At 44.4% G+C, this 27,023-nt stretch overlaps 2 protein-coding genes across 4 annotated transcripts in view; one reads left to right on the forward strand and one right to left on the reverse strand.

Annotated features, from left to right (window-relative positions):
- ATP6V1H (ATPase H+ transporting V1 subunit H) overlaps positions 1-10,383 on the reverse strand; it is a 44,827-nt gene extending 34,444 nt beyond the window's left edge. The window contains exons 1-7 of one of the 3 annotated variants that reach the window (XM_020906699.2): positions 10,203-10,383; positions 8,592-8,738; positions 7,227-7,329; positions 6,190-6,279; positions 4,235-4,348; positions 3,107-3,211; positions 327-380 (exon numbers count right to left, since the gene is read on the reverse strand). In XM_020906699.2, coding sequence (XP_020762358.1) covers positions 327-380; positions 3,107-3,211; positions 4,235-4,348; positions 6,190-6,279; positions 7,227-7,329; positions 8,592-8,704 — 579 coding nt within the window. In that variant the 5' untranslated portion in view covers positions 8,705-8,738; positions 10,203-10,383. The other 2 variants (XM_020906702.2, XM_020906703.2) reach the window with 2 other exon arrangements.
- A 2,781-nt stretch (positions 10,384-13,164) lies between these two features.
- The window catches only part of RGS20 (regulator of G protein signaling 20), a 55,311-nt gene continuing 41,452 nt past the window's right edge, over positions 13,165-27,023 (forward strand). Inside the window, exon 1 of the mRNA XM_020906696.2 lies at positions 13,165-13,465. Coding sequence (XP_020762355.2) covers positions 13,293-13,465 — 173 coding nt within the window. The 5' untranslated portion in view covers positions 13,165-13,292. The remainder of the gene's footprint in view (positions 13,466-27,023) is intronic.

The raw sequence follows: 27,023 nt of genomic DNA on the forward strand, positions 1-27,023 counted from the left end.
CATGGATCTGTCGGACATCAGGGTTGATGGTGAAGCAAAGACAGCAGCTCTGGTGAACTCACTCGAGTCGCTCTGACTCTTAGGCCTGAGATACAGCCGCCTGAAGAGGAACGCAACAGGAAGAGGGCATCCCACATCCAACGAGAGCAGAAAGTGACCCCACAGCCTAGGAAGCCTCACGCACAGTGTTCAGGACGCCACTAACCCAAATGGAGGTTGCACCAAATCCGTGGATTTACATCCAGGGGATGCTAACTGTCTACAACTCAAAGTAACTTATGCTCGGGGTGGGAGGAGGCCAGCGAATGAAGAGGGAGTGTACTTACATCGCTTGAAGAGACTGTTCCTGTTTCAGCAGCGACACTGCTACCACGCAGTTTCTATTATGAAATAAATAACTCATTACTTAGTTTTGTTTTTAATCTTATCCTACTTTATTAGCTTACTAGTTTTATCATTATTTTTCTAGCCCTATTTAATGGAGTATCATCAACAAATAAAAAGCATGGGGATGACATGAAATATTCTAAACATTACATTCTTCCAGATAATACCTTAATCCATAAGTTATCTTAAATTATCTTAAAATAATAAACTGAATACTAAGTTCCAGCTAAATTGTTTAAGTGAAGCTGGTACAAAATTTCCAAGTCTCAGGATTTACTGCCTGAATCGTTTTTCCAATAAGACAATGTCTTAAGCGCAACTGTCTACACTGTGTTCTGCTTCAAAGCTTTCAAAATGGGTGTCTGATGATGGAAAGATACTATGTGGGACTCAAAGATGAGACTATTCACAGCAAGGCTAACACACTATAGTGACAATCAGAACCTCACATGTTATACAGTAATGGGCAAAGGAAATTTAAAGTAGAAAGTCAGAAACTGGGTATGCAAGAGAAAACTGATAAGGAATTTCTTCAAGAAAATTCTTTTGTTTTATTCAACAACTATTATTGACAAAGTGCCAGGCATGAGCCCCTATAACACAAGTATAGCACTCAAACAATCAGAAAAAAGGCTCCTAAATGTCACGGTGAAGTTGAAAAACAAAATATTCAAATTTGCACCTAATTCAGACTTTTGAAAGTTTATTTTTATTAGAATCGTGACAGTGTGGTCCTTTTTTATGAGAGAAAAAATGCTTATGACACAGAGAAAGAGACCTTGCAGAGACAATGTTATCACATGGCCTTTAAGCGAAGAAGAAAAAAAATCCCCAACAAGCTAACACCTCATTCCTCAGACAAGAGGCCTATAATTGACTCCTGACCAGAGGCTGGGGAGGAGTGTCTGCCCATAGCAGCTGGGCCCCGCGGAAGCAGTGACGAGACTCAGAGCAGACAGGCCGAAGACTCCCTGGAGCACGATGTGCAAAGCAGAGAAGCCAGACCTAAACAAGGCCAGAGACTCGGCGATTAAAAAAAAAAGAGCCAGCATGCTGGAAAGACACAGAAAGGTCTCTAAGAGCATTCACCTCACACCAAGAAGCTCGGGTCTGATGAAAACTGTTCCAAACTCTGAAACACCTGCTTCTACTAGGGACTGGAAGAACATCCCCCAACCGCTGGCCATGGTTACAACCGCAGCTAATGGTGCTAACAGGGACAGACCGTCTGTGAGGCACAACACAAACGTTACTCCCATGAGAAGAAGCCTAAGCTGAAATGACCCAGCGTGCTGGAGGCACACAGCAGCATGCGGTCTCTGCTGCCCACTCTGGTTTTAGGAGTCCAGCTACCAAAGAGCCTCACAGCTGACCCCAAAACAAGATGATGTCTGCTCCAAGGGAAAACTAACCTCAAAATAGAGGGGGGAAATGGGGATGGGAGGTTAGCTACGTAATTAAACATTCTGATCTCAAATGGTACACACTCAAGAATTTTAAACCTTGTCTTCACCTAGTTATTTTTCACTTTCTAAATATTTTCTTTTTGAAATCCCTCACCAGTTCTATAAAATCTGCAAACTTGTGGCTTGTGTAAAGATACTTTTAAAAATTAAGCCCAAAACCTATTAAAATATACGCTGTTGACAGGGAAAACAACTGATTTTGTTCAAGACACTTCAGAATCTCCCTGTCCAAACAGAAAAGACTATGAGGCTCCACCACCCCCCACCCAAACGAAGGCAAGGGAGGATAAGACAAAAAATAAATCCAACCAAAATGTCATGGTGTCTCTCTTATGCTTCAAATTAAGATCTATTAAGATCATAAAGCCACCTAAAGTCTAAATGACACCTTTCCACACCTTTATTTCAAGCAGACCTTTATTTTTGATCTAACACTGTCACCACCACACCTACCAGCAACGCTTCTCCTGGTCTCACCCTTGCTGTCACCCACTCCGCCACACACACCACCCCCTCTCCTACCTGTTCTTCCACAGGTCTCCTCCCCACCCAATTCGGCTCATTCCTCCCTTGAGGCTACTCCCTCCATGCCCCCTTACCACCTCACACTTGCTCACTGGACCCCCAGAAAGAAAGAAACCCTCAGCTCAGCCACTGGAAGTGTCCGGTCACCTGTCCTGCTCCAGGGAACCACGAGGACAAAAGGGACAACTTGTCATCTGCCAGCTGTCACACCCGCGAGCTGTCTTCCTCCACGAGGCAGCGAGGTTCAAGAGGCCTGACAGCAGCGAGACAACCTGCAAGCAGGCCACCTGTTTCCCTGTGGCTGTAAACTCAATCCCAGGAGGACACGGTAGGATCCAGAGGCAGCTGCTGCGTGAGACAGCATCTCAAGCTAGACACAGCAGCCCAGGCCACCCAGAGTGTGTCTTTTGAAGCTGTGTGAGTCCTCCCAATCCTCCAATCCATGTGACCTCGGCAGCCACCTTCTGGGAAGCACAATCCTCCCCACTCACAGAAACGCATGATGGGAAAATCCCGAGTGCAGAAGAGACAGGAAGGTCTGCGTGGAAGCCAGTCAAAGATAGAAAAGGTGAAGCCCCTATTAGACCTGTGAGCAGCATGGCTGAGTTAGAGTTCAGGATGGCTCTAGTTTAACACAGAATCTCTGCAACTTCACATAAATATCTTAAGTAGCTTTAGAGAACCAGACGTTATATTCTTTTAAGAATATTAAGAGGAGTGTCTCTTACCTGTGAACTCAGTTGAGTCTTTATCCAGTTGAAATAGTAATTCAAGTCGCTGCCTTCCATCAGTTCTTTTCCCCAAGCTGCTAACTTGGCAATAATTCTTGCTGCCTGAAAAACAAGAAAAGCATTTGATCATTATTCTGTTTCTAAAAATCACAACATCAACCCTAAAAATCAGGACTTGTAACCATTTTGCAGCATGACTTCTTCTAGCACTCAACTTGTCCCAAGATAACAGATTATATTTCATTTTAAAAAATATTTTAATACGGTCAAATGTAGTTTTAAATATTTCCATCAAAGTGAACCAAAATCAATAGTATGTTAAGAATTTCACGACATTCCCTACATTATTCTGAGTTTCAAAAGTAAGACTGGGATTCATTACAAGACCAGCAAAGATCAAAGGAACACGAAAGTCCTTAGAGACTCTCACCAAACCACTTGCCAGAGTCCTGAGCCATCTCCACAACACATTGCCAGCACCACCTCACTCATTCAAGCCCCTGTGAGTCTCACACTTAAATATCTGTATCTTGATACAAAATACATCCTGGGTATGAAATAGTCATTTCTTGCAATAGAAACAAATACTCTTTTCTCCTCATTGAAAAAGTTCTCAATTTTCTTCAAACTATAAAATGAATCAAGAATTTATTAAATAAGCAGTATATGTTTATCAAATCATCATGTTGTATACTTCAAGTATCTTATAGTTTTGCAATTACACATCAATAAACTTGGAAATTGACAGATATAGACGGGGGGAAGGCAGTATAAAATACTACTTCACACAAACCCAATTTAGTAAATATTCTTTCAGTACTTTTTTTTTTTCCAGTACTTCTTATAAGCAAGTCATTGTTTCAAAATTCCAGGCTTTTATGTCAATGAATTCATAGAACACTCTGCAAAATCTGAACTGTATCAGGGTAACCCCACCTCCTCTGAGCTCCCAGCCCTGTTCCCACCCCCCCACCCCCGCCCCCAACACCCCTGTCACTAACCACCAATAAGGAAATGGAGCTCTGCTCAGCATCAGAGCAGCTACTCCTCCTGGCAAGTGGGAGGTCACCTAGTCATAACTGAGGTTCTTCCCGAAATCAGAAATGTGATCAATTCAAAACTCACCATATGAACAGTAAAGAGATCCTGGCGATTCAGCATAGGCAGGAAGTAGGACCAGGCAGTGTTCTTGCTACGTTTAGCATAGTCAAAGAAAATGCTAACACGTTGGTGATTTTCCTTAGAAACAAAGAATAATCACTGATCAGAATGCATCTTGTTAAAGAACAGGACAATTATGCACTGCTTCTCAGCCTTTCATGCTCCATCCCCTCAATCAGTGTGTTTTTTTCCAGTCTGTATGAGATCTGTCCCCCCATTATTATTACAGTGGAGCAGAGGGTGGTGATGGGGGCAGGGGTAGACGTCTTTAAATAAAAATCACCTCTAATGTATTATGATTAATTTAAATCTGGTGAGCCATGCTAACAGATGCCTGCAGGTGGAGCACCCCTAGCTCTACTTCTCAGTCTGTCCCCCTCCTGACTTGCCCCACCCCTCCCAGTGCTGCCTGGACACCTCCACCCTCCATCCACGCAAACAAAGTTGGGAGGAGGCAGAAAGATGCCAATTTAGCTCTAGATGGAAGGATTCACAGGAAGCACCCCAAGCTACTTCCAGGCAGGCAGGGGCAACAGGGAATTAAAGAAATCTCCAATGTTCATGGCTACTCCTAGCGTGCTGTGATAGAAAAATCAGGGCAGGTGAAGATGGCAAAACCCAGCGTATACCAACAGACAGATCTGAGGAACAATGAATTCTTAGTTTCTTAGCTCAAATAATACAAGCGCTACCTCTCACTGAAATGTTCTCTGTGTGTTGATGGCTGAAATCCACTATCTGATTCACTAAGTGAATACAGTGGTTAAGTAGCAGTATTTGCCAATGAAACAAAAAACCACATAAACAGTCATTTTCATTCTCAGATCAATATTCAAATCTTCTTAAATGCAATGGTTTGGAGACTTCCCTGGCGGTTCAGTAGTTAAGATTCTGTGCTGCCAATGCAGGGGACTCAGGTCAGAATCCCCTTTGGGGAACTAGGAACCCACATGCTTGCTTTAAGACGGGGCCAAAATAAACATATTCAATGTGTTTTTTAATATGTATTCACTTGACCACACCAGGTCTTAGTTGCAGCATTTGGGATCTTAGTTCCCTGACAAGTGATGGAATCCATGCCCCCTGCACTGGGAGACATTGGACACCAGGGAAGTCCCCAAGGATTTTCATTTTGGTTTATACTAGCAGTTATGTATTTGAAGAGTAGAAAACTATCTCCTTCAATAACACATTATCAGAGTCTAGAGTAATAACTGAAATAGTCATGGTAATGACTTCATCAAAGAACTCTAAGTTCAAGTAGTTCATCATTAACTTCGATAGGTTGTGGATTTTGCAGCCAGTTGCCCTGTTTCATAAAGGACTACTCTGGATTCCAACAACCTAAACTGAGACTACACTCAGGTGTAAAAATACAAAACTGTGAATAAGGGAGTCTCTGGGTTGAGGGACAACAGGGCAGTAAATAGAAACTCTAAGCCACCGGAAAGGTCCCAAATGATGAGCAAAATGTTCTCCAAACACCATGCTTCTGAGGGCGAACACCTTGCCTACAGTCAGCACTGAGCTCCCAGTACTCGGCCCTGGCCCAGGACACGGGGACGCTGAAATCTGTTGAAAGACTGAAGGAGAGGGAGCTGTGTCATCTGTGAGTATGCAGAGCACCCAGGAAGCCTGTGGGGGTGCATTGAGCACTGCTGTGTTCAGCACAGAACTCAGAGGAAACGTGGAAAAAAGACACACCAGTCCCCCAACATCCTGAAAACCACAACAACAGCCAGTGTGGGGACAACCCCGTCTTCACCACGATCAGCAAATGACAACTCCCACAGTGAAGAAAAATACACCATCACACCCTGAAAGTGAACAAGTGCTTAGGTGAAACCTTTCAGAAATGCTGCTCCCGGGAGAATACAATAAGATGAGGACTGAACATGTCTGCTGAGGAAGACACCCACCTGCAGCGTATCATCCACCAGGGTGAGTATGTACTGAACTGTCTGCTCTTTGGAAATATGAGTCATCAGATTTATAAATGTCTTAGCACACTAAAAAAAAAAAGGAAATGAACGTTAATCACTTTTTTCAACTGCAAACACAATGCTCTAATGGAATTTCAGTAAGATATTATTCTCTTGCCTAAATGAGGATGCAATTACAGAAGATGCATCCTTTCACAAATATGTGATGAAGTACAGGAAGGCCATACTCACATCAGATTTTTTATAATTTCTAGTCACATCAAAATGTTTACTATTTTAAAATAGATAGACCTAGCCATCATCAACTCTTGATACCATAAAGAAGTTACATGGACAATCTAATATTAAATTTCTGTTTTGGTGTTTGGGTTTTTTTGGTCTTTTGGGAGGGCTTTTGCATTTATGAGGAAGCAGAATACCAGGGCAGCAAAAGTACAGGAATTCAGTTCAGGCACTGCAATAAGAAAGCTCCATCCTACAATTCAATAACTGAGTCATGATCGCTCTAGAATTCAACAAGACTGGCACCCACAACATGCCTCCTCCCACACTTCCCAGGATTGTACATTCAGGTTAGCCTGTACCAGCTCCTTCAGCCCATCAGGACCCCATATCAGAAAATCTCATGGGTGGCAAAGTTATATGTTGTTCTAGTGAAAATACAAAGGAAACAATGAATTTTCTTTAAAAAAAAAAAAAAGTTAAGCAACTTTGAAAATAACTGTATACTTTGAAACAGTAATTTTCATGCCAGGAATCTACTCTATTTCGGAAAAAAAAAATGTTTCAGAAAATGCAGAAAAGGATGGAGGAACATCTACAAACTCAGTATGACATTTTTTCCAACATTAACAAAGAAAACTAGAAATCACTCAAATGTCTTCCAATAAAAGAGAATTTTTAGTAAAACTATGACACCTGCTTAAGAGGAATGTCAAAAAATCACTGAGAAACTCTCTAGAATGTCTAACGATCCAGGGCAAGGCTCATGGTCTTCTATCTGTACCGATCACCTGACTGCCTTCAGTCTGAAGCATCTCCTGCTTCTCCTCAGGACTTCTTTTCATCTCAAATCTTTGGATGAACTCGCAGTCTTCAGAAGAAATCATCTGCCCCCTAGAAAGAGAGAATGAGGTTTCTGTTCAGTAAGGGCTGAAGGGTCCCTATGAGCTAGTGATATAGAATGCCCGCCTCTCTCCTCTCTCTTCGAGTGCTGACCCCCACACCCAGCACCCACAGACCTGTCTTCAGGGCTCAGCTGTACCACCTCCTGCTCACGGGCCTCCCAGGACTTGAGCTCACTGACCCACAAAATGGGAACAAGAACCACATTGTCCTTAAGAGGCTGGATTGAGGATGAAACAATTCAGTTTCATGAGGTGGTCAGCACAGGCCTGGTCCACCGAAACTCGATAAAATACCACCTCTGGGTACGAGCCAAGTCTCTGCCTGTCCTCACCCAAGCCAACCCAACAGGTCAGCGGCTCCAGCCCCTTCCATGACAGCCAGCCCAGTTGAGCCATCCTGACAATTCTTCCTCTTGATCTCACCCTGCTCCCCCCTTCCCTGCCTCTCCAGCAGCTCAGTCCCACGGCCAGGGCCCAACAGGCTTCTGGCTTCCAATCCCACCCTACTCCATGCCCCTCCGGAGTGGCTCAGTCCCATGGCCACAGCCCAATGGGCTTCCTGCTTCCAATTCCACCCTTCTCCACGCCCCTCTGACCCTGCAGTTCTGTCAAGCACACATCTGACTGCTTTACTTCTTTCACCTGGTCAGACTATGAATCTAAAAGGCAGTTCTACCTAGCACCCAGGCAAAGGCTTTCAACAAAAGTCCTTTTTGAGTCAGTTGACATATTAAAACCTTTATGAGGGGCTTCCCTGGTGATCCAGTGGTAAAGAATCCACCTGCCAATGCAGGAGACACCAGTTCGATCCCTGGTCCAGGAAGATCCCACGTGACGCGAGGCCGCTAAATCCGTGCACCACAACTACTGAGCCCTTACACTCTACAGCCCACATTCCGTAACAAGAGAAGCCACTGCAATGAGAAGCCTGTGCGCTGCAGCCAGAGAGCAGTCCCTGCTTGCTGCAACAGGACAAAGCCCAGGCAAAGTGATGAAGACCCAGCACAGCCAAAAATAAATATATATATATATATATATTTTAATTTTTTAAGCACTGTGAGCAGCATAGCCTGCCCACTGGAGCCCCAAGCTGTTTCCATCACACTAAGCAGGTGACAGCTAACAGTTCTAAGAAGGAAGTGTTTTCTTCCACATTTGTTAGGCTTTTTCCAGTGTTCCTCTCACAAAAGCATGACCATGAAGAAGGCCAAAGCACATGACAGCCCTGATTCACAGCACACCAGCACTCACTGCAGGTAGGACTGCCAGTTCACTTTGTTCGCACGGACTTCTGCAGCCTTGGCGGCAATGATGTTGGTGGGAACAGCAGCATCCACAGCGCCCCGGATATCCATCTTGGTCATCTAAACTTATGATCTTGAATGTTCTTCTACCGATCTTCAATTTGCATGCAAGGCAAAACCAGAATACAAGGTGTGATTGTTTTTTAACAACTGCTACTATTATCATCAATAGCATCATTATCACCATAATCTCTAGGACCATTCATCTCAAACATTAAAAAGCCTAAACATTAACATCATTATATTTCAAATTTTGTCCAGTTATGCACTACTCCATAAATGTGTTCTCTATAGGTTTTCACTTTTCCAGGAAATGTTTTCCAATTGTTGGGACTAATATCACAGTAAGATTTTAAAAGTAATCATAAGATATTGGGCTTCCCTTGTGGCTCAGATGGTAAAGAATCTGCCTGCAATGCGCAAGACCCGGGTTTGATCCCTGGGTTGGGAAGATGCCCTGGAGAAGGGAAAGGCTACCCACTCCAGTATTCTAGCCTATACAGTCCACGGGGTCTGTCCATGGGGTCACAAAGAGTTGGATAGGAAGAATAGGCATACAAGATAAGAAAGTATTTTAAATACATACGGTTGAGATCGACTTAAAAATAAGAACTTGCATAACATAGACAGAACCAACTATTTTCTTTACATTTACTAAGCACAATTTTAAAGTGACATATGAAAAACCTACATGTCTTTTTATAACGTAATTCCAATTAAAACATTCTAAGTGGGAATGTAAGATATTAGAAGGCAGAGCTTTCTTTTTTCAATCAAAATTAATAGCAGTTTCAAAATCAATATTGAATTTTTTGAAACAGATTACATTTTAGGTTCAGTCAACAATGGGAGACTGATCTGATGATATGAACGCACAATAATGAGCTTTTAAGTAATTCTCACTCCTAAACTCAAAGATAAAACCTTAAGCCTGATTGTATCACGATACAAAACATAAGATTCAGTTTACAAAATAAAAGCTCACAGTTAGTTATGACCAAAAACAAGCTAAAACCACAACCCAAATTCTTCTCCAGGGTCCCAATGACCTTAAGTCAATCTGGAAGGAATCTCTACATCTGAGGATTTGTTGTCTAAACAAACACAGGCCCTGCAGACCGGCCGGGCCCAAGTACAAACAAGCTCCGCCCGGGCCAAGCTGGGATCGCGGAATCCAGCAGGCCCAGCCTCGGCGAGCCCTCCCGCGGCGGGCGACTGTGCTTGCGGGCGGGCGGGCGGTCACCTAGGCCCTGGACAACCCGAACCCCGCGCCGACCACAGCCGCAACCCCGACCCGGGGAAAGCACCTCTCGCCGGTCCACGCTCTCCCTTGCCCTTCCCGGCGGGGGAGGCTCTGCGGTTCCTCAAACGCCGCTAGGGTCTGGAAGGAAAGACACCTGGGAACCCGGGGCCGGAGGATGGCCCAGGGGCGCCTGGGCGGAGGAGAGAGCCAGCGCGCCAGGGACGCGGGGAAACAGCAGGCTCGCCGGTCCGGGGCCGCAGTCGGAACGACCCGAGAGCAGCTTCACCCCGCGAACCATGGGACCCCCCGACGCACCCAAAGGAGGCGGGAGGACGCAGCGGTCCGGGCGCGAGTCACAGCCGAGTCGGGGGCCCTCCCGGTCCGGAGGCCTGGGCGGTGGCGGCGGCGGGGGCGATCCCGCAAGGAGGAGACGTTGAGGGCGGCACAGGCTGGATGAAGCCGGAGAGGCCGCGGCGGAATGACAGGAGCGCGGGTCACGTGATCCTGGGCACGTGACCGCCCGGAAGGCGGAAGCCGGGAGGGCCCAAAACGACTCACGGAGCGCCCTTCGCCTACGAGGGTTTCTCTGAGGGTCAGGCATGCAAGCACTCTCCCCACCCCGACACCCAGCGCTTCCCTGGACCGGGCCGGGGAGCGCCAGAGGCGGAGAACGGAGCCAAAGCTCATTGATCATTTATCGTAACCGTCGATCCGAAAAGGTTAATTTAGAGCTTTGAAGTCGGTTAACTTTCACGTGAATTTGACAATTCAGCGGATCAGGCTTTTTTAAAAAGAGACTCAGTTATGAAGCTGATGCTGAGACATAGATCACAAATGTCAGGTTTTTACTGTATTCTCAGAGTTGGCAACCATCACTGCAGTCAGTGTTGTAAAATTCTCATCGCCCCAAGAGAAACCTCTTACTCTTTCGCCATCATTCTCCATCTCTCCCCAAACCCTCTTGCCCTAGGCAGCCTCTCCTCTACTTTATGTATCTAAGGAGTGGCCGATTCTGGACATCTTAGGAGCGGCATTATACAACACGTGATCTTTTGTGATTCGCTTCTCTCACTTCATATATGTTCAAGACTCACATATGTATTGTGTCAATACATATTAGTACTTCATTCCTTTTTACAGCTGAATAATATTTCATTGTGCGGGTATACCTTTGTCTATCTTTCACTACTTGATGGGCTCGTGGGTTGATTTACAGTACTGGACACTTGCATGCCAGTGTTTGGTAAACATGTTTCACTTCTCTGGCTTCAGTGGATACCTACAAGGGAACTGCTACATTGAATGGTAACCCTGTTTTTGAAAGTGAAGTTATCACTTTACATTCCCCCCAGCAGTGTGTGAGGGTGCCAGTGTTTGACATCCTCACTAAAGCTTGTCATTGTCTGTCTTTTTGATTAAAGAATACCTACTGGTATCTCCTGATGCTGAAGCTGAAACTCCAGTACTTTGGCCACCTCATGCGAAGAGTTGACTCATTGGAAAAGACCCTGATGCTGGGAGGGACTGGGGGCAGGAAGAGAAGGGGATGACAGAGGATGAGATGGCTGGATGGCATCACTGACTCGATGGACTTGAGTTTGAGTAAACTCCGGGAGTTGGTGATGGACAGGGAGGCCTGGCAAGCTGTGATTCAGGGGGTCGCAAAGAGTCGGACACGACTGAGCGACTGAACTGAACTGAACTGAATTGGTATCTCCTTAGTGATTTTGACTTGCATGTCCCCAGTTGCTAAAGATGTTGAGCATCTTTTCATATGCTTTTTGGCCATTTGCGTGTCTTCTTTTGAGAAATGTCTATTTACATAATTCACCCATTTCTAGTTGTTTTTTAAGAGCTCTTTATATATTCTGGATATAAGTCCCTTATTATGTATGTATGATTTGCCATATTTTACCCTATTTTGTGGGTGTCTTTTCACTCTTTTGATGATGTCCTTTGGAAAACAAAAGGTTTTCATTTTCATGAAATCCAGTTTGCCTGTTTTTTCTTTTGTCAGTTGTGCTTTTGGTATCGTATCTAAGAAGGCTTTGCCTAATCTGAGATCACAAATAAATTTTCTCCTAAGTTTTCTTTTAAAAGTTTTATAGCCTTAACACTTAAATATGGGTCTATGATTCATTTCGAGTTAATTTTTTTAACATGATGTGAGGTCCAACTTATGTTCATTTTATATATCCATTTTGGGGGCCTGGGACTATATTATGAATGGAAGCTTCTTCAGTTCATAGTCCCCAGCAATGCATGCCTGGGGTCCTTACTTCTGTGCTCTTCCAGACCCAGAAGCTACCTGGGCCTTAGATACCTTTGACCAAGGATCAAACCCAGGCCCCCTGCAGTGGAAGTGCAGAGACTTAACCATTAGAACACCAGGAAAGTCCAATAATCTGATATTTATAAAGCAGTTTGCAAAAAGGAAGTATGATGTAGAAGCCAAGTTTTGACTTCATGGTTAGATGACTACCACATAAGGAAATGACTTCAAGTAATTCTGTGCTGTGCTATGCTTAGTCACTTAGTCGTGTCCAACTCTTTGTGACCCCATGGACAGTAGCCCACTAGGTTCCTCTGTTCATGGGGATTCTCCAGAAAGAACACTGAAGTGGTTTGCCATGACCTCTTCCAGGGGATCTTCCCAACCTAGAGATCAAATCCCAGGTGCAGGGGGATTCTTTACCATCTGAGCCACCAGGGAAGTCCTCAGTTAATTCTGCATGACATAAAGAAAAAGTAATAATCCTTGGAGTGAAGTGTGGTTATGAGTTTAGCAAGCATTTCCAGCCACAAAGCCGACTGCTACTAGAAGGAGCTTTTAAGAGACCAAGATTAAAAAAAAGAGAGAGAGACCAAGACAGATAAAGTGGCTCCTCTGCCTCTCGAGGGTATGGTCCGAATTTTCCACTTATCACACACTAAAAAGGCAGAATTTTACCACAGGATCTATTTCCTTTATCACTATATACTAAGCAATGTATCACTTGAATCATTTCTTTCGGTTTTGATTTGGCATTAAATTTGAATTAGGAGTACACTGCTACCTGTAGAGCTGAGAAGCCCGGTAGGCTACAGTCCACGGGGTCGCAAACAGTCGGACACGACTGAGCAACTTCACTTTCACTTCACTTGCTACCTGTAGAGGGCAGTCAGAACATACCTAGACTCTCAAAATCAGAGACTCATCCTGGAATAGAGCCCACGGACTGTGGATAAACTGCTGGCCCACAACACAGATAATCCTCTTGCTTCGACTGATGTGACTTTACAGGGAGGCCCCCAGCAGACTAAGCGATGGCCCAGCACCAGCCAAAGGAAGAGAAATAGAGTGGACCCTGGGCTGGTATTCTTAAAATCAAGCTACAGGACTCGTTTGAGGCCTTATGGTAAAACATGCCCAGGCTTTCCCAAGACAACCAAAGGGGTCACCAGAAACATTTCTCCAGACCATCGAGGCGGATAAGATTTCTGCCTCCACCAAGGTCTGAGGCATATAATGTGAACGTTCACCAAACCGTGGAAAATGAAGGATGTGCCACAGCCACGCACAATGTCAAGGTAAGACCATCTCCCAAGTCCGTGACTGTTCTTGGCAAGGAAAGGGTTTATCCAGAAAGAATATAAAACCATAAGCAAGCTTTAATGTCAGCACTCACTTTACCTTATTGATGATTTATCAAAAAAGGCTTCCAAACTAAACCCAAGAGAAAAACTAGAACTTTGATAACAACCTGATTCATCCAGTTTTCTCCAACCTAAACAGCTTCCCTTTACAATGGCAAATGACTACATTTTATTTGTTCGTTTCAGGAAGTAATGTCTTAAAAAGCAGAAAACCTAGACATAGATTTCTATGGCTGGTATCAGTGCTTAGATATTCCTACATAAAAGTTATATCTCATATAGTAATGAAAAAAATATGGGCTTCCCTCGTGGCTCAGTCAGGAAAGAAACCACCTGCAATGCAGGAGATGTAAGATACCAGGGTTCAGTCCCTGGGTTGGGAAGACCCCCTGGAGAAAGAAACGGCAACCCACTCCAGTATTCTTGCCTGGAAAATCCCATTGACAGAGGAGCCTGGCAGGCTACAGTCCATGGGATTGCAAGAGTCAGACCTAACTGAGTCTGACGAAACACCACCAACGAAAAAGTATAGATTGCTTTCCACCAAAATCGCTTGAGGGGAAAAAAATTTGGTAAAACTAATACAGGCATGAAAGACCATTTAGGAACTAAGGGTGTTTTTCCTAAAGTCATAGTTTCCTAGTTGAATTTCTTAAGCATGAATTTCTATCACTAGACAACATGATTTCCTCAAAGAGTAACCATTTTCCTACTCAGCGTTGTGTGTATCTTTGCAGGAAGTACAGTTTAAGTCTGTCAATCCTCTTAACTATTAATAGAAGCACCTCTTAAAAGGCTATTCGGTGTGGAGGGGGATGGACATGTGTCAATGTCTGAGACAAATAATGATCAGAGCTCAGAAGTAAATGCTGATAAATTCTATAACCGCAGACCTGTCCAGATTCTGCAGCACTAGAAACTTTGTGCCTGTGCCTTGGCTCATATCCTCATAATAATCATGTATTTGCAGATTCTAATTATCTAGATCTGCCCTTTCCCCAAAGTTTCTGTTTTATCTTTTGACTGCACCATACAGTGTGTGGGATCTAAGTTCCCAGACCAGGAATGAAACCCAGGCCCCCCACATTGGTAGCATGGAGTCTTAACCATTGGACAACCAGGAAAGTTCCTCCCTGGTGTTATTTTAACCAACTGGCACAAGGAGAAGTTGTTTGTTTGTTAAGTCACTGGGAAGTTTTTTCAATAGGAAGGTACTTGATTTCAGTGGTTTAATAGGAAGGTACACTTGATTTCAGTGGTTACACAAACCTCCACATGTGTTAAAATTGCATAGATCTACACTCACCTGTAGGGCTTCCCAGGTGACTTGGTGGTAAAGAATTCACCTGCCAATGCAGGAGATGCGGGTTCCATTCCTGGGTCAGGAAGATCGCCTGGAGAAGGAAATGGCAACCCCTCCTGCCGCCTCCCCGCCCCCACACACACACGAGTGCATACAAAGTTATGAAATCTGAATGAGCTCTTAGAATTATACCAGTGTTTCTCCTGGCTTTGATGTTGTACAATTGATGAAGTTTCCATTGGGTGGAACTGTGTGAAGAATGTGTGGGACCACTGTGTGTACATTCTTTCGTGAAACTTCTGGTGAATCTATAATAATTTCAGAATTAAATGTGTAAAACAAAAAAAAGCCTTCCAAAGGCAGGTTAGACTGAAAATAACAATTCATTTGTGTTGCATAAATGTGTTGTCTATATTTATTGTGGTTCTTCCTGTTCTTTTTTATTTGGATTCTTAACCGATTTCATTTGGTCAGAAGTACTGAGGTGGTCAAACCTATTTTAGAGATGAGAAAGCATGTTTGTAAAAGCCACTGTTACATGTGTGCAGTCAGCCAAGTGGTGACTTGAACCCAGGTTTTTTCTGACACTAACTTCATTACTAAGTCGATAGATTCTTGCTGTGCTTTAGAAGCAGTCTATAATTTCCAAGGCTGGAAGCCAGCCTCCTCAGTAGTGATTTATCTGTGCATTCTGCCCAAAGAGTCCAACAAAACTGCTAATTTACTACAAAATAAATTAACATCTCTCCACCTGCACATGCATACCGACAGACACACACTTAACGAACTTGGCTTCATCGGGATTGTTTTTTCTCCACCAGGATTTCTGCTTCCTTCCATTCAGAGTACAGAGACCAGGTGGGAGATGGGGTGCTCCCTGGACTGGGTGATCTTTTTAGTGATAAAAGTGAGAGAGAGGAAATTTTACAGCCACGCTGGTGAGCAGTTATCTACCCATCCATCTGTCAACACAGATAGATGCATACACATGTGTTCATTCTTTCCCAGTAATAAAAGTGATCAGAGCTTAGACCAGAAAATATTCTCCATAAAATTATTTTTCATGTCATTTTAATTGCTGTCCCTCTGAGAGTGCAGACTTTTAGGTGCTCTCCTGGTCCAGGTGTGTGACTCCTTGAGAGGCCCATCAAAGCCCTTGCTGTGAGACATTAGACATTGAAAGGAGAGAGAGAAACTCCAAGGCCCCCAAAGGTACCTACCAAGACAATGGAGATTTTTATGGCAAAAGCAGGGAACAGAAAGAAGAAAGGAAAAGTCTCTTAGTAAGAAAGGAATTATGCTTCCAATATCCAGCACCATATAAGAGGTACATAGATGTATTCAGAAGACAAAGTTATCCTGTCCTGCCTCCAGTTGTGAAAGAACGAGTTCCCCAAGGACAGAGTTGGTTCTTACCTTTGTGAAAGTCCTCTGAAAAGAATTCTGTAGTAATTAACAACTGAGAGGCTCACAAACTTGCCTAAGGAAAGGCTCATCTGGAAGTCTGTCGTGGTTACATCCTCCATCCTTGGCGAGCAATCCTTGGGCCCCCCCCTACAGGTGATTCCAGGTGAGCAGAGGGAGGAGGGTTTCCCAGGCTGCGGACCCAGGGACTCTGAGTTCTCAGTGACTATAGCTATATTGTCTTCCTATCATGGGGACCATAACAAAGCCTGTGGTGTCGTCCTTGGAAAGGTGTAAAGAGTTCTCCCGTTGCTCAGTCTCTGGCTCACAGAAGCCAGGTCAGTGGTGTGGCATTAAGAGCAATACTATTGGGGATCTTCCCTGGTGGCTCAGTGGTAAAGAATCCCCCTGCAATGCAGGAGATGCAGGTTCAATCCCTGGGTTGGGAAGATCCCCGAGAAAAGGGAACGGCTACCCACTCCAGTATTCTTGCCTGGAGAATCCCACGGACAGAGGAGCCTGGCGGCCTACAGTGCCTAGAGTCACAAAGAGTCGGGCACAACTGAGTAACTTCCACTTTCAAAACCAAAACTGTTGGGGACTTCTCTGGCAGTCCAGTGGTTAAGACTCCTCGCTCCCAAAGCTGGGAGTCAAGTTCGATCCCTGATCAGGGAACTAAGATCCCACGTGGTGCATGGTGCTGCCGGAAAAAAAAAAGAGCAAAACTATTTTCAGCCTGTCAAAAAGAGTAGTGTTATCACCCTAGAGTTTTAGATAGGACTCTATCTTAACTCGATGAAGCATCTAAGATACCAGCTAATGCCTTTCACCGTAATCAATGAAATAGTGATCAATTTTCAATGTCAAAGTGAATGGCTGGGAATGGGGATAAATTAGGAGTCTGGGATTAACAGAAACACACCTAGCACAGGGAACTCTACTCAATATCTTATAATAACTTACAATGGAAAAGAATCTGAAAAAGAATATATATACATATATACAGAACTGAATCACTTTGCTATACACCTGAAACTAACACTATATTGTAAATCAACTGTATTTCAATGTTAAAAGAATGCATACCTTTAAAATATACATATGTGTGTGTGTATATATATATATGTATGTATATATATATATATATGTATGTATATATATATGTATAATACAGGCATAAAAGAATGTACAATTATAATCCGTGCTTTTCAATTGACCTGAAAAAGTCAGTCCTCTGAGGTTAAAGAGTTGGGTCATTAACTATTTTCCATTAATTATCATCAAGGAGGCTGCTGGGAAAATGCGATTCTCCCGTCCGGTGGGAATATCATGGAAAAGCCAACTGTTTGCTTCCTAAAACCCTATGTCAGCCTCTCCATTCTCCACAGTGGAAGTAAAGATTTTTCTACTCTGAAAATAATAGTGTACAAAAAAAGACCCACATCGGTCCTATTCTTCAACATTTTAGATAAAAACTTTTAAAGTTTTGGTCATGTTTACAATTTTTTTTAATGCTTAAATAATTGTCTTTCAGAGTTTTACGTTAAAGATTGGGTTTTCTTTGTTCTCCTCAGGGTTGAGAAGTATCAAAGAAAAGGGAGGAATTCTAATAGAGGAGGAAACACCCCTCTCCCCACCATGGGGCTTTGGGAAGCAGGGACAGGCCTTCCTTCCATCCTTCCCTCGGCTGTAGCTCCTCCCTGCAGATAGCACATTTCCTGAGTTGTTTTGCAGATGTAAAAACCCTCCATCAAATGGAAGATGTTAACTACTTGAGGACCGTGAGCACACAGCCCCAGGCCTCCTGGAGCCTAAGGACTGATCACGTGAGCCCGTGACCCCATGACACCTCCTGTGACCTTACCATCAGCCAATCAGAGAATTGCACATCAGCTTATCACACACCCTGCCACCCAACACCCGCCCCCCACAACCTGGCTTTTAAAAATGCTTTGCTGAAACTCTCCTGGGAGCTCAGGTCATGAGCTTTTCAGGGCATGAGCAACCCATCTCCTTGCAGGACCCTGCAGTAAACCTTGCTCTGCTCAAAAAAAAAAAAAAAAAAAAAAACTGGGTTTTCCCACTGGATTATATTTTTAGAGGCAAATGTCTCCACCGGTGCCACCAGGTGGTTTGTTTTAGCAAAGGTAGACAGCATTTTAACAGGTTTCTTTGCTCTTCTGAAGTTTTTTCTGAATGAAAATCAAGGGTGTATAGCATTATGTAGTTTTCTAACTTAGCCTGAGTTTGCTTTTGTTCTTGAGAATGTAAACCTAGAGTTTCTGAACACATGAACAAATGGCAGTGATTCTAAAATCAATGGCTTTGTAGGGCTTCCTGTCTGTTACCAGTCACACCAGACTCAGGGCACAAGGTAAGACGCCTCTTATTCCGTGGTGTCTCAGGATTCTCAAACATGTCTTCACTTCCTGGGTGCTGTGATAGAAGCCACACAAGGCTTCTCTGCAGCCTGGGTGGCATTGTAGCCTGGAGTTAGGAACTTTACAGAATGGCTTTATAATTATTGCATTTAAAATGCAGCAACTCTTTGAAAGATAGTAGTTTAAACCATCCAGTGATGATTGGAATATATTTAGATATTCAAGTTCAGTTCAGTTCAGTCGCTCAGTCATGTCCGACTCTTTGCGACCCCATGAACCACAGCACACCAGGCCTCCCTGTCCATCACCAACTCCTGGAGTCCACCCAAACCCATGTCCATCGAGTCGGTGATGCCATCCAACCATCTCATCCTCTGTCGTCCCCTCCTTCTCCTGCCTTCAATCTTTCCCAGCATCAGGGTCTTTTCAAATGAGTTAGCTCTTCACATCAGGTGGCCAGAGTATTGGAGTTTCAGCTTCAACATCAGTCCTACCAATGAACACCCAGGACTGATCTCCTTTAGGATGGACTGATTGGATCTCCTTGCTGTCCAAGGGACTCTCAAGAGTCTTCTCCAACACCACAGTTCAAAATCTTCAGTTCTTCGGCACTCAGCTTTCTTTATAGTCCAACTCTCACATCCACACATAACTACTGGAAAAACCATAGCCTTGACTAGACAGACCTTTGTTGACAAAGTAATATCTCTGCTTTTTAATATGCTGTCTAGGTTGGTCATAACTTTCCTTCCAAGGAGTAACTGTCTTTTAATTTCATGACTGCAGTCACCATCTGCAATGATTTTGGAGCCCAGAAAAGTAAAGTCAGCCACTGTTTCCACTGTTTCCCCATCTACTTGCCATGAAGTGATGGGACCGGATGCCATGATCTTAGGTTTCTGAATGTTGAGCTTTAAGCCAACTTTTTCACTCTCCTCTTTCACTTTCATCAAGAGGTTCTTTAGTTCTTCTTCACTTTCTGCCATAAGGGTAGTGTCATCTGCATATCTGAGTATGTTAAGGCTGTATATTGTCACCCTGCCTATTTAACTTATATACATACAGAGTACCTCATGAGAAACGCTGGGCTGGAGGAAGCACAAGCTGGAATCAAGATTGCCGGAAGAAATATCAATAACCTCAGATATGCAGATGATACCACCCTTATGGCAGAAAGATATTCATGAGTAAAACACAAATTGCAGACTATGTAATTTACCTTGACATTAGTGATGTAACCAAGTATGTTTTTCTAAAGGAATATAGTTTGCTTATGTGAGGCTAAATTTTCAACATTAAAAATCACCAGGATTTATTCTCAAGTAGGGCTTCCTAGTGGCTCAGCAGTAAAGAATACGCCTGCCAATGCAGGAGATGCACATTCAATCCCTGAGTCAGGAAGGTCCCCTGGAGAAGGAAATAGCCACCCACTCCAGTATTCTTGTCTGGAGAATCCCACAGAGAGAGCAACCTGGCGGGCTACAGTCCATAGGGTCGCAAAGAATCAGACATGACTGAGCATAGCAACACAGCAATTCTCAAGTAAGAGACAATTCCAGGAACTACTATTCAAAAACAGGCTGAGGAATGATTTAAATATCATAAGTCTAGTCTCAACAATTGTTTGCAGCTGCCTGTTCACATTATACCTGACTGGAGGATAAAAGGAAATGGCAGGAGCCTGGCAGCTCGGGAACCTGACCCCAGGGGTCTGTGGAAGAGTCTGCTGTCACTGCCTCTCCAAGTTCTCACTGCCAGTTCCCAGGAGAGTCCAGTCCAGTGGGGTCTGGTACCCACCCCGGGGTCAAGCCAGTTCTGGCAGTCCTGTTGGCTGTGAGACAACCTTAAACAGTTGTCCAGCACACATTTTGAGCGACTGAAACATTGAACCAGTGTGTGGACCTCCCAGAACACCCAGGTTCTCGAAGGAGACAGACTTGCTTTTGGTGTGTGAGGTCTAGCATCTTTATATCCACTGTGTGTGCTCAGTCGTGTCCGACTCTTTGTGACCTCATGAGCTGTCACCTGTCAGGCTCCTCTGCCCATGGAATATCCCAGGCAAGAGTACCGGAGTGGATGGTGAAGGCTTCGTGTGACCCTCTCTGCTGTTTTAAGTCAGGCCAGATGAATCCAGTGTGGGTCACCTAACCACCCAGATACACCAAGACATGACTTTTTTTTACCTCTAAGTTATCATGAAAGGTTGCTGGAGGTTATGTAAAAAAAAAAAAAAAAGTTAAGCAAAATAGGACCACATGGAATGAATAAAACATTGCTAGAAGGAAATGATCCAAGCATCTGATATTAGCAATTTCATACCACCTTTCCCAATTCTGTAATAAGTCTACTCTCTCTGCTTCTGCAAGCTGAATTTATTTAAGTCTTTTGTCTGTGACTGTTTGCCAGGAAAATCGTGTGTTGTGAAGGAGATTTTTTTTTTTTGAAGTTTTCAGTGGAAGGCTCAGAGCGTTGCCACCCGCACCATAGTAGGAGACTATGTACTTAATTATGTGGACACTTTCACTGCAGAACAAGTTTGCTGGATTATAAGCATATTAATCAGGAACTAAGAGCCACATCCTACCACTGCCTTTTTTTTGTTCTTGTCTTTTCCTAAAAATAGCTGTGAACTGTTTTTAACAATCCACTAGTGTCATCAAGGTCTCCCCTTTCCCAGAGTTCCCGCCCCAGACCTGTCCACCATGTTTTGGCCCCTGGGGGAGCTCAGGCTTCGGGGGCCCCTCTTCTCCCCCTTTGCATCCTGATAACACAGAGGGAGGCAGGTGAGGAGGGAGGACGTGAGGGAAGGAAGCAAAGAAGTTCTCCCAGGCACCACGGCCATTAGCCTGCGTCCACCCCTCACCTCAAACCTTCCCCAACACCCCCAGTCACACCTGGGGCACCTCATCCTCTCACTCTAGCCTGACTTCTCCCATTAGGAAGAAAATAAAGTTCAAGTTCATTTGGTGCTTAGATGTGTTGTTGTCGTTCTGTTGCTAAGTCGTGTCCAACTGTTTGCAACCCCATGGCCTGCAGCATGCCAGGCTCCCCATCCTTCACTATCTCCTGGAGTTTGCTCATCTAAGTTTACTTAGATATAAATGAACTAATATATTGTTCCCATCACAAAATGTGCATGGACTGCTAATATTAGGTCCACAAGTGCAAAGTCCCAATAGCATAATCTGGGGCAAATAAAACCTGAGCATGCTCTCATGCTGGTGTGTGCGGCTGTTTCTCACCCCTCCCCAGGAGCCACGCTGCAGCCTGGTCCAGCCCCAAACCCATCAGGCACCAGATTCTACCTCTGGTCACAAAGAAGCCTGGCCGCCCTGCATCACCCCTTCACTTCAGAACCTCCTGTTTTCTGCGCAGTCTTGACCAAAGGCCAGGAGAACTCTGCTGGGCTCGTCTGTCAGAAACAGGCCCTCTTTTTCCATAAATGACATCCAAAGAGGGGAAAAATAGAGTGCCTTTGGATTGTAGGTAATCGTGGAAGCAGACAGCTGACTGCATTTTCAAATGTCTTCTTGCTGAGTCAGGATTCAGCACTCAGCTGCTCTCTTGCACTCAGCCCTCCATCGCAGGCACAGATGCAGTGACCACGCTGAGGATCCCAAGAGCAAGAAGGCTCTGCTCTGTTTTGTAAAAGACCGAAGGGAGTGAGGAATGGTGAATGGCGGAAATTCAAGCGGTGCAGGATCTCAAGCTAGTGAAACTTGAGGCTCTGGTGTATTAATAACTAATTGGAGTCTGATAAATTGAAGACCTCTTTATCCCAGCCGCAGGTGTTCTGTTCTGTGCATCCTGGCCAGGGCCAAGCTGCCACCAGCAGAGTGAGGACATAAAGCAGTGTTTGTTGAACGGCAAGAATGGGGTTTGAATTCAGGTCCAAGTTAGCTTTAGTTCTCTGAGTTTTACAATCTATAGAATCAAGACAATAATACCTGCCAGACAGAATTTCATTTGATTGGTTCTTTTTTTAATCAGATACTTTGAATTTTAAAAAACAACCTGTACCCAAGGGTCCAGGTTTCCTATTAGCCCTGCCATCCTGGTAAACCGCCCAGACCCACGTGTGTGATTAGTAGCCCATGTTATGGACAGAGAAGCCTGGCAGACTATGGTCTATAGGGTCGGAAAAATTTGGACACAAGGGAACACGCAGGCACACAGTCTCCAATAACCGGTTGTTAACCTGGTTACTTCCCTCTGCAAAATGGGCCTCCACCTGCTGGGCACATTGTAAGAGCCTAGTCAATACTGATTGGCTGCTGGATTAGCAAATAGAATTGCATTATTGCCCTGCTTCCCGAGATCCTAATCAGAGATGTTTCCTCTTGACCTCTTTAACCTGTTGTTGTTCAGCCGCTGTCGTGTCCGACTCTGTAACCCCATGGATGCCAAGGCAGCACGCCAGCCTTCCCTGTCCTTCAGTGTCTCCTGGGGTTTGCTCGAACTCATGTCCTTTGACTCAGTGATGCCATCCAACCATCTCACCCTCTGTCGCCTCTTTCTCTTCTTGTCTTCAATCTTTCCCAGCAGCCGAGTCTTTTCCAATGAATCGGCTCTTCACATCAGGTGAGGTCACTGTTAAAATCTTTTTTCAGCCAATGTCTCATGTCCCGAGGGAAATTAATGATAGTTACAAATCCTGAACGGCCCCAAGATGTGTCATTTCAAGTAGGTGCCAACCTCCTGCTTCCTCAGGAAAAACAGTCTTTTTAAAATGCCGAGTAAAGCCTTCCAGTGAGTCCAATTGAAAGAAATCAGGGCCAGCTGACAAGTTCTCAGGCAGCCAGGCAGCCAGGCGGAGAGGGAGGGAGCCCATGCCGCTTGAGTGAGGCGCACACAAAACCCGGCTCACAAGGAACCAGTGGGGAGCAGAAGCCCAAGCGGTCTTCCCAGCCGTCACAGACTGTCCACTTCGGACGGGACAACGGCTGCTCTTGTTCTTTCCGTCCTGTTTGTTGGCTTTCGTGTCCTCCACTGTGACACTGGTAGATCCGACCTGATCGATGGGGACAAATGAAGTGCAGACTCTGGCTCGTGTTCCCTTCTGCATCAGGCCTTCTCCAAACACTCATTTCATAAACTCATACCCTTGAGGTGTGTGCAGGGAATTGGGGCTGCTTCTATACCCCCGTTTCTGGTCTTCTGCAATTTATGATGATGTGAGACACATTTTTGGTAAGTTAAACACCATGTCTTTTATAAGATCTTCTTGTTACAGAAAACGTCAAATATACCTAAAAGCAGAGAAAAATAGCATGATAAAACCCTAAGTGTCCATTCCCCATGGGCTTCCCAGGTGGCTTAGTGGTATAGAATTTGCCGGAAGTACACGGTATATGGGTTAGATCCCTGGGTCGGGAAGATCCCCTGGAGGAGAAAATGGCAACCCACTGCAGTATACTTGCCAGGAGATTCCCATGGACAGAGAAACCTGGCAGGCTATAGTGCATAGGGTCACAAAGAGTCAGACATGACTATAGCAACTTAGCGACTAAACAGCTACCTATTGCCCAGCCTCCACAATCATCAAACCCAGGTCATGTCATTCCCAAGTTCATTAATTTAGGAAAAAATGATCGGATACACATTCCATCCCAGAATGGCTTTAGGTTTTGGAGACACGGGTCTGAGTAAGGCACAGTCCTGACACACACTGGGCTTGGAGACTCAGGGGAAATGAACAGTCAGTGTTACAACACAGGGCAGGAAGTGCTGTGTTCAGAGAAAGCAGACAGGCTGCTGACCCATCCTGGGCGAGATCCCAAGGAAATGGCATCTATGGTGAGTGGGAGACGGCCCTTGGAGAGAAAATGAGGCCTCTATGGGGAAAGGGACGGGACTGCAGAGAGGGAACAGTCCATACAAAGAGCAGGAATGTGAATGAACAAGGGGATTTTAGGAACTGAAGGAATCTTAAAATGATCAGAACTTCGAGTATAAAAGAACAGTGAGAAACTTGAGTGAGTCAGCAGAGTATGAACAAATCAGGAAAGGTCTTCTATGCCCCACTGAGTCCTGCAGAGACATGAGGAGTTACTGAATGGTTAGATGGAGAGAGTAACATGATCACATTTGCCAGTGGATAGATCACCCCTCCTGCAAGGTGGGAGCGGATTAGACTGGACAGAAACTCAGTGTAGACACCAAGGCGGGACCTGTGAAGGAGGCAGCTGTAATTTAATTAACAAACTGGGCAGTTCCATGGGGAATGCTGAAGCGCACACGTGGGAGGCCCGCAGGCTCTAGAGCCTTTCTCTGTGGATTCTGCTCTGCGTTTCCACTTAAAAAAAAAAAAATTGATGTGCACAATTTTCAAAATCATCACTGAATTTGTTACAATATTTTTTCTGCTTTATGTTTTGGTTTTTTGGCTCAGAGCCATGTGGGATCTTTTCTCCCAGTTCAGTCAGTTCAGTTCAGTCGCTCAATCGTATCCGACTCTTTGTGACCCCATGAACTGCAGCACACGAGGCCTCCCTGTCCATCACCAACTCCCGGAGTCCACCCAAACCCATGTCCATCGAGTTGGTGATGCCATCCAACCACCTCATCCTCTGTCGTCCCCTCCTCCTCCTGCCCTCAGTCTTTCTCAGCATCAGGGTCTTTTCAAATGAATCAGCTCTTCACATCAGGTGACCAAAGTATTGCAGTTTCAGCTTCAACATCAGTCCTACCAATGAACACCCAGGACTGATCTCCTTTAGGATGGACTGGTTGGATCTCCTTGCTGTCCAAGGAACTCTCAAAAGTCTTCTCCAACACCACAGTTCAAAAGCTTCAGTTCTTCAGCACTCAGCTTTCTTTAGAGTCCAACTCTCACATCCATACATGACCACTGGAAAAACCATAGCCTTGACTATATGGACCTTTGTTGACAAAGTAATGTCTCTGCTTTTTAATATGCTGTCTAGGCTGGTCATAACTTTCCTTCCAAGGAGTAAGTGTCTTTTCATTTCATGGGTGCAATCACCATCTGCAGTGATTTTGGAGCCCAAAAAAATAAAAGTCAGCCACTGTTTCCACTATTTCCCCATCTATTTGCCATGAAGTGATGGGACCAGATGCCATGATCTTAGGTTTCTGGATGTTGAGCTTTAAGCCAACTTTTTCACTCTCCTCTTTCACTTTCATCAAGAGGCTTTTTAGTTCTTCACTTTCTGCCATAAGGGTGGTATCCTCTGAATATCTAAGGTTATTGATATTTCTCCCAGAAATCTTGATTCCAGCCTGTTCTTTCTCCAGCCCAGTGTTTCACATTATGTACTCTCATATACTGTACTCTCTCAGACGAGGGATCAAATTCTCACCCCCGGCATTGTGAGGGGAAGTCTTAACCCCTGCACCACCAGAGAAGTCCTGGGTCTCCACTCTAAGGCAGGGCCAAGGTCTGGGTCTGGGGTTAGTGTTATGTGTGTTTAGGATTCAAATGACAATGGAATTGGAAACCTTATATATACATACACTGGTCTGGTACTTTGGCCACCTGATGCGAAGAGCCAACTCATTAGAAAAGACCCTGATGCTGGGAAAGATTGAGAGCAGGAGGAGGAGGAGGCGACAGAGGATGAGATGGTTGGATGGCATCACCAACTGAATGGACATGAGTTTGAGAAAACTCCAGAAAATAGTGAAGGACAGGAAGCCTGGGGTGCTGCAGTCCATGGGGTCACAATGAGTTGGACATGACTTGAAGACTTAAGGAACAACAACAGCACAGTGAACAAAAAGAAAACTGATGATCGTGAGCATCTCTGTCATCTGCACCAGTCAAACTTGCACTGGTCTCCACCAGATCTTAGGGTTTTAATAAAAGAGTTTTTCATTTCTTGAAGTTACTGACATCAAGTCTTAAAAAGTCTTGGGATGAAATATCACAATAGAAATCCTTTTTTTAGTTTATTTTTTTATTGAAGGGTAATCGCTTTACAAAATTTTATATGAATCCTTCCTGACCTGCTCCTTTATCTTCTTAAGAGAAACTTTATATGAAGTGAAAAAGAAATGCATGACTTACAATTACACTAGACTATGGCTGTCAATCATTTTGGAAGCCGTGCTGCACTAAGACTGAAAGCTTTCTTGCAAAAAAGTAAATAAATAGAAACTTTGGACATTACACAGAGTCTACTATATTGAATTTCATTTCAGAATAACAATATTCTACATTCTGTGGATTTAACTTACCAAAGGTGTCTAACTTTTATGAGGCCGACTCTCCTAAAACTTAGGTGTAAATCCCTCACTAACTAAATTATCAGGGGCTTCTCTGTTAGGCCCTAAAATACTATTCCTTGTATCGTGCTCAGTCACATCTGACTCTGCGACCCCATGGACTGTAACTCACCAGGCTCATTTTGCCATGAGATTTCCCAGGCAAGGATACTGGAGCCGGTTGCC

This window comes from Odocoileus virginianus, chromosome 15 (genome assembly GCF_023699985.2).
Source record: "Odocoileus virginianus isolate 20LAN1187 ecotype Illinois chromosome 15, Ovbor_1.2, whole genome shotgun sequence".
In the NCBI taxonomy this organism is placed as follows: Eukaryota; Metazoa; Chordata; class Mammalia; order Artiodactyla; family Cervidae; genus Odocoileus; species Odocoileus virginianus.